Here is a 12,404-nt window from a genome sequence, read left to right as displayed (position 1 = left end):
CTATGCCTCCCCACAGAGCCTGCAGTCTTTGTGAAGAAATTAAGTGATTTCAGTGTGGAGCAGGGGAAGTCCATTGTGCTGGAAAGCAGCTACACAGGCACCCCTCCCATCTCTGTCACCTGGAAAAGAAATGGCACGCCCATCGCTCAGTCTCCACGTTGCAGTGTTACAACTACTGACAAATCTGGCATTCTTGAAATCTTCAACAGCACCAAGAGTGATGAAGGCGAATACACCTGTGAGGTGGCAAATGAGGCGGGTGGGGATGTTTGCCACAGCCTTGTATCCATCTTAGGTACACATCACCCCGATCCCCCTAAGGCACCCCAGTGATGCTGTGTCTCTGCTCACCATGCTCTCTCCTTCCCTAGAACCACCCTATTTTGTCACGCACCTGGACCGTGTGGAGGTGAAGGTTGGCGAGCCCTTGATCTTAAAATGCCAGATTGGTGGTGCGCCAGAAATCAAGGTGTCCTGGTACAAAGATGAAACCAAGCTCAGATCAACACAGGCTTACAAAATGCACTTCAAGAATAATGTGGCAACGCTGGCATTCTCCACAGTGGAGGATAGTGACATTGGAGAATATATCTGCAAAGCAGAAAATAGCGTTGGCTTCGCCACCTCCACAGCTTTGCTTGTCGTTAAAGGTGATGGGCCAAGGGCCACTCTTTCCTGGGGTAGTTTGTAGGAACTCTTTGTTGCTACTGAAACGGGTTCTTATTAATTTCAGATTTAGTTAATTCTAGATTGGCAGTGTGGCTTGCTACTTATAGTGGTGATTATTATTGTTTTGCAGAACGTCAGCTTCCCCCTACATTCGCGAGAAAACTGAAAGATATTCAGGAGGTGGTTGGTGCTCCAGTGACATTTGATTGCCGCATAAATGGCTCAGAGCCTATCCAGGTGTCTTGGTACAAGGATGGGGTTCTCTTAAGTGACAGTGATAATGTGCAATCAGCCTTCTTAAACAATGTTGCGACTCTCCAGATCTTGGAAACTAGTATGGCTTACTGTGGCCAATATACTTGCTCAGCCCAAAACGCTCTGGGGACTGCATCTTCCAGCGCCAAACTTCTCCTCACAGGTTTGTAGCTCACACTCAAACAAAGATCTTTTGTATGTCTTTGCTCTTTTATTTCTTCACCTTTTTTCCCACTCTGCCCATTGTATGGTGGACAGGGAGCATGGGCATAGCATGTTGAATTGTGTGTTGTGGAGGGCTTGGTGGTGAACTCTGCCATGCATTCCTCTTTGCAGAACATCTACAAGCCCCCTTCTTTGACATCAAGCCGGTATCTATTGATGTGGCATTAGGGGAAAGTGCAACCTTTAAGTGCCACTTGACTGGCTCTGCTCCCATGAGGATTACTTGGACCAGAGACAACAGAGAGATCCGCCCAGGTGGCAACTACAAGATGACGCTGGTGGAAAACACAGCTAGCTTGACGGTCCTAAAAGTCGGTAAAGGGGATGCTGGACTCTACACATGTACTGCCAGCAACAGTGTTGGAAAGGATGCATGCGCAGCTCAGCTGGCTGTACAAGGTATTGCTATGAGCTTTAGTGTTCACGAGGCTTTTCGTTGCAAGGCAGACACCTGGAAAACAAAGCCATGAATGCAGACGTGTGTGAAACTAACAACCTTTACAAGAGGCTACGCTGAGATGTCTTATTTCATTTAAATATTATTGTAATACTTAAATACTTACTCATCTTTCTTCTGGTCTGGTACAGTATGTGATTTGTCTTATCAAAGGGATTCTTCCATTGAAATGTTAACTCTGACTCTTTATGCACTCTTTATGACTCTCTATGAATGGCCAGCAAAATCTGTCTTCCTTAAGGTCTTTCTCCAGCACCGACGTTCACTAAGTTGTCCAGGGGAGAGAAAGGTTACTGGGAGAAACTCAGTTCACTTATGAGACTTAAATGTAATTTTACTGGGTGTGCAATTAGTTTTACTCTTTCACAGACTGAAAGCATTGAAAACTGCTGTTCTAGACAGCAAAACTGGAGGATCTGAGGGCAGACTTGGTGACAAATAGCCATTCTGCCAACACTCTACTTCTCCACATAGAGTGTGGATCTTATACATTTCAATGACCTAAATTTATGACTGGATCAAACTGTCTTGGTACAAGTGACACTTGTATATCAGTGTAATTTCCTCAATGTAGGTGGTAACATTGCATTTATTTATAGCTGTTCCGGATGTCTCATTCTTACTGATTTTATAAAAGAACAAATGTAAAATACACTACTTAAATTATGCATGCGTTCAAATATCCCTGTTTGGTTTAGAGTTTCCTTTTTTGACCCTCTGTGTGAATTGGGAGAAAACAACCAAATACACTTGAAGAGTAAACACTATGACTTTTACTTTCTAAGACAAATAACACAAGGAGCTGAACTACCACCAGCAAGATTTTGTAATAATTTCTTGTCAAATGTATTATATATATGTAGAGTATATTCTATCAGTACGGATTTTTCTTGGTGGGGGTGGGTAGAGTGTGGCAGAGTGAATTACCTGTGAATTCAGTGGCAAATAGGGATGCTGTTATTATGTAGCTTGACTTAACAAAAGCATTGAAAGATTATAGCAAGAAATCTAACCTCTTTAAAAGATTTAAAGCTTGTTTCCACCAGGATCACAGTTCTGTTTGTTATTAGTGATAACACTAATAGGTTTATTTGACTGGAGTTACCATTCATAAAATGATCCTGACTGACCTTATTTATTGTCTTGCTCTTCAGCTCTTTATTCATAAAATGCTGAAATTATTTTTTTTTTCTGGGATTATTATTTTCTTTTTTGATCCTAAACTTACACTGACACTCATTTCAATCCTTTAGAAATCGTACAATTTCCCAAGCCTGTAAAATTAATGATGTTCATTGTCAGCTAGTTTCTATAGAACTTGGAAGGGCAAGATATTTGTGTGCATTGATTTGCATGTGTTTAATTTGAGCAGATGCTGTCTCACTTCTATGACACACTGCCTTTACTTTGTAGAATTAAGATCTTTTGTTCAACTGACATTGAAAATTTCCCAGTTTTTTATTAACTTTCCCACTTTAACATCTAATATTTACAATCTGTAGTTTTAACTATTGCTTTAGGCTCTAGAAACTGCTTTACATTCTAAGTATATACCTTACTAACTTGTATATCTTAATTTTTGGAAAGGAATGGCATTAGGGTGTGAGGACTCAACAACTGTTAGTATGCAGATAGATAATCAACTCTTTGTCAGAGTGAAATCTGATAGTAAATTACTAAGTTTCCAAGTGTCCTTGTGTTAACAAGTCATCATTTCTATTTTTAGAAACTCTAAGGAAGTTTTGTTACTAACAACATAGGATGTTCTGCAAATGTCCCACAGATTGAAATAACCCACAATAAAATAGATATTCTTCCTACACTTTACAGACAGATGCAGAAAGAGGCACTTCATCCTGTTTTGCAGAGATTTGTTTATTGTGCCCACATTACCACCTCTTGGTTTCACCAGTTATATCTTTGATCTAAGAGCATTCAGTCTTGTGATTCTGAATCATCCATGTGGTACTTTTTATGAAAAGTGTCAAACCTCCACTCCTTTCTCTACTTATATAACAAAATGTAACCATCCGGTTTAATTTTCAGTCACAGGACCTTTAACAGCAATTTCTGTGATAGCAGCCATCTCACAATTCTTCTCAGCAAATTTTGAACCTCTTTTGTTTACTGCCTAAGCTCCTCGACTTTTATTCCTTATATGCACCTTTATGCTTGGCTTTGCAATAAATGTGTGAAGGTTATAATGCAGATACATTTTTTAACTATATCAATTATTGACATAGTAATATATAAAGCAGTTGCTAAAATGCTCAGTATAAATATAAATGCTCTTAATAATATTTCTTGGTTAAACAGTTTGGATTTTTGCAATTCCGTCAGGCATTTTTATTGTTCATGCACTGCAAGAGGATATTGCTTAAAACCACGTCAGCTGATCTGTACTGAATACATAAAAGGAGAAGTAGAGTGGGACAATAAAGTAAGGAGAAACTAACCAAAACACAGATAGAGAATTTGTTTCTTTCCTAGTATAGATCTTGGACCAACTTGAAAATATCTAAAAAATAATTCATAGTGATTGCAAAATTAGAATGTTTGCATAAGTCCCTAAAGTTTATGTTCTCTGTTATGTATTTCCCTGCTTATTGAAAGAATCAGCCCAGTTTAAAGCATCATCTCCCCTTTTCGGCTTTCCAGAACCACCAAGGTTTATTAAGAAACTAGACTCCTCAAGACTTGTGAAACAGCATGATTCCACTAAGTATGAATGCAAAATAGGTGGATCTCCAGAAATCAGAGTCACCTGGTACAAAGGTGAAACCCAGATCCATCCCAGTGAAAAATACAGAATGTCCTTTGTGGATTCGGTGGCAGTCATCGAAATGCACAACCTCAGTGTTGAAGACAGCGGAGACTACACTTGCGAAGCTCAGAATCCGGCGGGTAGTGCAAGCACCACTACCTCACTGAAAGTAAAAGGTCAGAATCCTGGATCTTTCCTTGCCTTTCTATCTGTGTGAGTCCTCCTTTGTGGAAAAGATGTTAAATCCCACTCTCTTTAGTCAGAGAGGCGAAAACTTGTCTGAATAGATGGCAAATCTTTTGCCTGTTTGTTATGTTGTGGGAAATCTTTCTTATTCATGGTTTGTCTTTGCTGTTCAGCATTAGAAGGGCTGCTTGAATAGTTTGTCCTCTTTAATCTTCTTTGCTCAAATAACACAAACTTTAACCCCATTTTTTTTTTTTCAGCACCCCCCATTTTTATCAAGAAGCCCCATCCAGTCCAGATCTTGAAAGGGTCTGATATTCACCTGGAATGTGAGCTTCAGGGCACCCCTCCATTCCAGATTTCATGGTATAAAGACAAACGAGAAATTCGGAGCAGCAAGAAGTATAAAGTCATGTCCGAGAACTACCTGGCTAGTATTCACATTCTCAGTGTGGATACTGCAGATGTTGGTGAATATCACTGTAAAGCTGTAAATGATGTGGGAAGTGACTCCTGCATCGGCTTTGTAACACTAAGAGGTTTGTATAAAGATTGGCACCTTCTTGGCATTTCATTGTTCCTGTCATTCTCCTCCTACTTTTCCGCTCCTGGAATGTTTTTTACTGTTAAATATCTTCTCTTAAATAGCACCACCAACCTTTGTGAAGAAGCTGAGTGATCTCACTGTCGTAGTTGGGGAGTCGATTGAACTGCAGGCTGCGGTAGAAGGATCACAGCCCATTTCCGTTCTATGGTTAAAAGACAAAGGGGAAATCGTTAGAGAAAGTGACAATCTTTGGATCTCCTATTCAGAAAACATTGCAACTATGCGGATTGGAAATGCAGAACCAGCCAATGCTGGGAAATACGTTTGTCAGATAAAAAATGATGCTGGAGTTCAGGAATGCTTTGCCACGCTGACAGTGCTAGGTTGGTAGCATGAGATAAAACACACGTGTTTTAAGATGCTTTAAAATTACCATTGCATTGTTGTTTTTAAAAATTCTGTGATTTGCATCTCATTGCAGAACCTGCAGTCATTGTAGAGAAGCCAGGCCCAGTCAAAGTTACAGCTGGAGACTCTTGTACTCTGGAATGCACAGTAGACGGCACGCCAGAGCTTACTGCTAGGTGGTTTAAGGATGGGAATGAACTGTCCACTGACCATAAATATAAAATCAGTTTCTTCAACAAAGTATCTGGGCTTAAGATCCTCAATGCAGGACTAGAAGACAGTGGAGAATATACTTTTGAGGTGAAAAACAGTGTTGGTAAAAGCAGCTGCACAGCTTCAGTGCACGTTTCAGGTTAGTTGACTACCCTTTTTGAGTCACAACTGATCCCATTGTTCCTTTACAAAGCCTTCAGATAGCAAACTGTTTCTCATGAGTGGCAGCCTCAGAGACCCATTGCTTGTATAATCTTATGAGCGCTTGGTGTGCCACTTTGACAGGCATCAAGAATAGATGCCTGCCTGACCTCTGAGGGGCAGGAGTTGTTGCAGGGGCTTGATTTCTTCAGCTTTAATCTACATGTCTTCTTGGACAGCTGGTGCAATATTTTTGTTTATGAAAAAGAACTGAAAAAACAAAAGCTGTCCCTCCAAAAGTGTGAACGAAAGCTCCAGCGTATCTTTAACCATCAATAACTTAGGTGTGTAGGAGCAGAGTGTTAAAGCAGGCATACCAAAACAAATCTAACTGATTTACTATGCATGAGGAACTTTTCACATTTTAAGCTCCTGTATGGTAATTTTTTTATTTTTTTTTTAAACAAATGCAGATCGTATTATACCTCCTTCTTTCACAAGAAAACTGAAAGAAACATACGGTCAGCTGGGTTCTTCTGCTGTATTAGAGTGCAAAGTTTATGGGTCTCCACCTATTCTGGTTTCCTGGTTTCATGACGGACAGGAGATTGCCAGTGGAGACAAGTATCAGGCCACGCTTACAGACAATACCTGTTCTCTGAAAGTGAATGGACTTCAGGAATCTGATATGGGAACTTATTTGTGCACAGCTACTAATGTAGCTGGGTCTGATGAATGCAGCGCATTTTTGAGTGTTAGAGGTCAGTATCAATACGAAGCCAGAGCCAGAGGGCACAAATCTATTTTCAAAGAGACTTCATTCTTTGATTTGTTACATATTTCTAATTTCTATGCTCTTCATCATAAATTCAAACATACTTCTCTCTTTTATTTGCGTGCCTAGAACCACCATCTTTTGTGAAGAAACCTGAACCACTGAATGTTTTATCTGGAGCAAACATAACCTTTACCAGTATCATAAAAGGCTCCTCTCCATTGGAAGTTAAATGGTTTAGAGGTAGTGTTGAGCTAGTACCAGGACCCAGATGCAATATCACCTTGCAAGATTCAATTGCAGAACTGGAGCTGTTTGATGTAAATCCACTTCAGAGCGGAGACTATACCTGCCAGGTCTCTAATGAGGCAGGGAAAATTTCTTGCACAACACATCTTTTTGTCAAAGGTTTGTCCAGACTACTATTTCTTATTCTTATTCTTCTAAGAATGATCTCTTGGCTTTATTTAATTGGTTTTCTCCCCATTGTTCATTATAGAACCAGCCAAATTCGTGAAGAAGGTGAACGATTTAAGTGTAGAGAAAGGGAAAAATTTAATCTTGGAATGCACATATACGGGTACTCCACCAATTTCAGTGACATGGAAGAAAAATGGAGTAAAAATAATGCACTCTGAAAAGTGCAGCATCACCACTACAGAAACATCTGCCATACTGGAAATCCCTAGTAGCAAACTAGAAGATCAGGGGCAATATTCTTGTCATATTGAAAACGACTCTGGACAAGATAATTGCCACGGTGCAATCACAATACTAGGTGCGTCAAGCCACCATCACTTCATCAAGTGTTATTTGAACTACTAACGGTCATTGTGCAATAGCTTTTTATGCTAATGGTGTGTGTTTGTTCTTCAGAACCACCTTACTTCATCACACCCTTGGAGCCAGTGCAGGTGACTGTTGGGGATTCTGCATCCTTACAGTGCCAGGTTGCTGGAACACCAGAAATGATTGTGTCGTGGTACAAAGGCGATACAAAGCTGAGAGGAACTGCTACTATGAAAATGCACTTTAAGAACCAAGTTGCCACTCTGGTTTTCAGCCAGGTAGACAGTAGGGACAGTGGGGAGTACATCTGCAAAGTAGAAAACACTGTCGGGGAGGCTACTTCATCGTCTTTGCTGACAGTTCAAGGTGAATATTTAATTCTAAAAAACACAAAAATGGCCTATTTTTCTTAAGTATGCTTTGCTATTTTGAAAAACAAAGATTGCCTTTTCTTTTTTAAACACTTTATTGTTTCTTGAAGTGTAAGATACCCCGTGGCACTGTCTTCTATTAGCAAAGTCCTACCAGTAAAGCTGCTCAAAATATGTCTCATACTGATACAAGCTTCTGCATCTTCCTTCCCCATTGAGGATATTGCTTTGACTGTTTCCACCATTATCAGTGGAGGGTTAAATAGGCTCACTGGGTGTAACTGAGGGCAAAATGGTTATATATTTTCTTGCAACTATATGCACAGTGCTCTTTTCACATCTGGTTCCAAATAAATGATATGCTGAATAACTATTTTTAATCCGAAGTTATGAGCAAAAATCCAGCATACTCTTCAGTGTATTAGGCAGTGATTATTGGTGAGTACAGCAATAGGTGCATAACTTCTGAAAGCCCTCACTGTACAATACCTGTTCTCTTACAGACCGTAAACTTCCTCCTTCTTTTACACGAAAATTAAGAGATGTTCATGAAACTACTGGCTTACCAGTTACATTTGATTGTGGCATTGCTGGTTCAGAACCTATTGAAGTATCTTGGTTTAAAGACGGTGCACGTGTGAAAGAGGACTACAATGTTCACACATCCTTCGTAGATAATGTAGCAACTCTCCGCATTCTGAAGACAGATAGGAGCCTTATTGGGCAATATACCTGCACAGCTACCAATGCGATTGGGACTGCTTCGTCTAGTGGCAGGCTTGTCCTTACAGGTCGGTGGGCTGTGAAATATTTAATGGAAATATCTTAAAACTCACTTCTGCTTTATATATGGATTTAATACTGTACAAATAGTATTTATTTCACCAAGGTTTAAAGCAAATCAAGATTTTAAAGTGACGCTTTTTTATTTGTTTCACTCTTCAGAAGGGAAGACTCCTCCATTCTTTGACATCCCAGTTGCACCTGTGGATGGTATTATTGGAGAAAGCGCGGACTTTGAGTGTCACGTTACTGGAACACAGCCTATTAGAGTCACTTGGGCTAAAGATAACCAAGAGATTAGAACAGGAAGAAACTACCAGATCAGTTATGTAGACAACACAGCCCACTTGACTATCTTGAGAGTTGACAGGGGAGACTCTGGGAAGTATACGTGCTATGCTAGCAATGAAGTTGGAAAGGACTCTTGCACAGCTCAACTGACTGTTAAAGGTACTGAATAGATTATACATTGTGTGCATATTTTTGTTCTTTTAATAATAAAGGAAGGTAGCCTTATTGCTGCAAGGTAAGTTTTAGAAAAACTTTTCAGATGTAGCTTGAAAGTACCTATCTGGAGACACCCATGAATCTCTTTAGGGCATTAGGACGGGTCACTAACAATGAGAGGAGAAATGAAAGAATATTTTCTTTGGCCTAGTTTCTTTATAGTCTTTGGCCTATTTCTTTATTGAGAACTCAACAAAAATCTTGGGGGTTTTTTAAATGACATTTGACTTAAATCAATATAAGAGAATTTATTTTTTTTTCAAATAGGAAAATCAACTATGATAGTGACTGTATGAACAAGATACATGCTGTTTAATCCTGGCATGCTTTCACTTTAAAAAAATCCTACTTAAATGAGAGCAATTATCAGTTCCCCAATGTTCAAGTTTTTCTTGAAACATTTGATTTAGAACTTTTCATTTCAGGGTTGTTTTATGGAATTTGAATAATATGTTCTTTTTTTTACAGAACGAAAAACTCCACCTACTTTTACTAAGAAGCTGTCTGAAGCAGTAGAAGAAACAGAAGGGAATGAACTTAAACTTGAGGGCCGTGTTTCCGGCTCTCAGCCTTTGACTGTTGCTTGGTATAAGAACAATCAGGAAGTTCATTCAAGCCCTCATTGTGAAATATCTTTCAAAAACAATACCTTACTTCTACATATAAAGAGCACAGAGCAATCAGATGCTGGTTTATATACCTGTAAAGTATCCAATGAAGCAGGAAGCGTGTTATGTACATCTTCTGTTGTTATCAGAGGTTAGTTGAAGTCTTATTTTTCTTTGCTTCTTACTTTTCTTTGTTGCATGTTATAGCTTCATTCAGCTTCTACCTCATGACACGGTTTTACTTACCTTAACAGCAGTAATTTGTCCTGATATGGACAAGATAAAACTGAGTTAAGCGACAAGGAATTCTTTTAATTTTGTGACTAAAATAAAACAATATTTTTCAATAGTTTTCTTTTTCGCTATTTGCTTCGACTGATCTAAAGTGAACATTGTAATCTTTACGTGACATTTCTGTTGAATTTTTAATCATTCTCTTTTCATGGATTAACAGTTTTTCTGTGCAATTAGATCTAAGCTTGGGCAACCCTGACAGTGTGTTGTGGCAGCATGGCACTTCATCATAATACTCTTGCAGGAGACTGCATATTTTTTTCTTTAAAGGTGCTTATATAGCTTTGCAGCCTAATGGCAGTGCTGTAGTTCTTATACTGTTTTTTGCGTGTGAATGTCCTTGTTGCGTGGAGAAAAGATATTTCGTGCATGTTTGCATAGAAAACATACTCTCTTGATATTTATTTATTCCATTTTCTAAAACTGATTGACATTCTCAGACTTCTGTTTATCCTCCTTCATTCCTTGCTGTTGTCTTCTTAAGAATCACACGTATCTCTCTTTCTCTTACGTTCTCAACCACACTTTCCTTCCTTGAGTATTTACTCAAGCATTTTCGTATTCCAGAACCTAAACAGCCTCCAGTTTTTGACCAGCCTCTTCAGCCAGCAGCAGCAGTGGAAGGTGATACCCTACAGCTCGCCTGCCACGTCCAAGGATCACAGCCAATCCGGATTCAGTGGCTGAAGGCAGGGAGAGAAATAAGAGCTTCAGACAGATGCAACTTCAGCTTTGCTAATGGAGTAGCACTTCTGGAACTTGCTGCTGTTACTAAATCCGATTCAGGAGAATATGTATGCAAAGCTTCAAATGCAGCTGGCACTGACACTTGCAAATCTAAAGTGACAGTTAAAGGTAGAGTAACATGGAGAAAATCAAGGCATATGGTGGAAATTTAAAGCAAAAAATCCATCCTGCTTTGTTTTCTGCGGAAAAAAGATATTAATAATCTAATAGCAAACAATTAGTATCTTTTAGCTCTTTGTAAAACTGTACAATCTGGGAAGACAGTCTATTAACAATAATTGATATGTAAATAGTGACATAAACAGTGGGAGATCAGTGTCAAATCAATAGTATATTCTTACCAAAATATTAAGAATTTAGTTTCTAAATCTAAACATCAAACTTGGACATGCATATTTTATGGAAAGGATAAGGGGAACAGTGGTGTTTATTAAAGGAAAATACAAAAGGAATTTGATTGAGCATGTGGCCTAAGAGGCTAATTGCTTCAGAACTGTTACAACTCCAAGACATTTTGTCCTTTTAACTGAAAGTAAATATTGCCTAAGCATGTGTCCTTCCATGCAAGTCTTGTTTTACCGTAGCATAAAAGACATAAGAGTTCAGTAATATGTAGAAACAGTACCTTTTTCACTACATGCGTAGCCACAAGGCTAAGAACTATGCAAAAGAAAAAAAGAAAGAATTTAACAGATCACAGATAAAAAAAATGCAAGTAACTCTGTGGGTGAAATTTCCAGAAATAGATAGAAAAGAGAATACCTCACTAAAAACTGATCCATTTTAGAAAATTAGGCTTCTCATTTGCATATCCATCAATGAATTTCCATCCATGCAGAATATAAATGACCTGACTGAAGTTAAGAACAGCACAATATGACCCACAGTGTTCAGTTTAATCTGGGAAGTAAAATACAAGTTAATTAAAACAATATGAAAGTATTTTCATTTTTATCTCTTGCACAATATTTTGCTCCATCTCTGTAATTAATTTCTTTCTTACAATTCCTTTGGAAGCACCATCACGCATGAACATAAACTATTACATGAAACCATCTATTTTAATTGTTTGACTCTATTTTTTAGAAAAACCAGCAGCTGCACCAGCAGCTAAGAAAGCAGAAGTGGAAGGAAAACTTTATTTTGTGTCAGAGCCTCAGAGTATCAAAGTCATGGAAAGTAAGAACTTTTTTCAAAACAGTACATTGTCTTCTATTTGCCTATACCTTTTATTTGAGATTATGTCCTGCTGTCATAGAAAGCTGGAAAGACTTAGCTTCCTCATTTGCATCTTTCTGCAGAGACTGTTGCAAGATTTATTGCAAAAGTTGGAGGAGACCCAATTCCAAATGTTAAATGGATGAAGGGAAAATGGAGGCAACTCAACCAGGGAGGTCGCATTATAATCCAGCAGAGAGGAGATGAAGCCAAACTAGAAATAAAGGACGCAATAAAAACGGATTCTGGCATGTACAAATGTGTAGCTTTTAACCAACATGGTGAAATTGAGAGGAGTGTAAACCTACAAGTTGAAGAAAGAAAGAAAGAAGTTGTTGAAGGGGATCTCAGGGCAAAACTGAAAAGGTATATGGAAAGGTTTTATAGATTAATTTGCCATCAACACAGAAGAAACATTTTTTATTATCTGTCTCAGATCAAGATATA

General features: G+C 38.7%; 1 protein-coding gene across 4 annotated transcripts in view; it reads left to right on the top strand.

Annotated features, from left to right (window-relative positions):
* Positions 1–12,404, top strand: part of TTN (titin) — a 244,001-nt gene that overhangs the window by 73,426 nt on the left and 158,171 nt on the right. For 3 of the 4 annotated variants that reach the window (XM_063341962.1, XM_063341960.1, XM_063341959.1), the window contains 14 exons: positions 4,265–4,546; positions 4,817–5,095; positions 5,205–5,486; positions 5,585–5,863; positions 6,339–6,626; positions 6,770–7,048; positions 7,140–7,418; positions 7,517–7,795; positions 8,304–8,591; positions 8,746–9,033; positions 9,559–9,849; positions 10,560–10,847; positions 11,826–11,918; positions 12,041–12,323. In XM_063341962.1, the coding sequence (XP_063198032.1) occupies positions 4,265–4,546; positions 4,817–5,095; positions 5,205–5,486; positions 5,585–5,863; positions 6,339–6,626; positions 6,770–7,048; positions 7,140–7,418; positions 7,517–7,795; positions 8,304–8,591; positions 8,746–9,033; positions 9,559–9,849; positions 10,560–10,847; positions 11,826–11,918; positions 12,041–12,323 (3,778 nt within the window). Of the gene's footprint in view, positions 1–16; positions 296–371; positions 651–799; positions 1,088–1,260; positions 1,549–4,264; positions 4,547–4,816; positions 5,096–5,204; positions 5,487–5,584; positions 5,864–6,338; positions 6,627–6,769; positions 7,049–7,139; positions 7,419–7,516; positions 7,796–8,303; positions 8,592–8,745; positions 9,034–9,558; positions 9,850–10,559; positions 10,848–11,825; positions 11,919–12,040; positions 12,324–12,404 lie in introns of all 4 variants that reach the window. The other variant, XM_063341961.1, reaches the window with a different exon arrangement.

Source organism: Chroicocephalus ridibundus, chromosome 7 (genome assembly GCF_963924245.1).
Source record: "Chroicocephalus ridibundus chromosome 7, bChrRid1.1, whole genome shotgun sequence".
Taxonomy (NCBI): Eukaryota; Metazoa; Chordata; class Aves; order Charadriiformes; family Laridae; genus Chroicocephalus; species Chroicocephalus ridibundus.
Note: the sequence above shows the minus strand (reverse complement) of the source record. Positions and strands in the feature narration are given on the sequence as shown.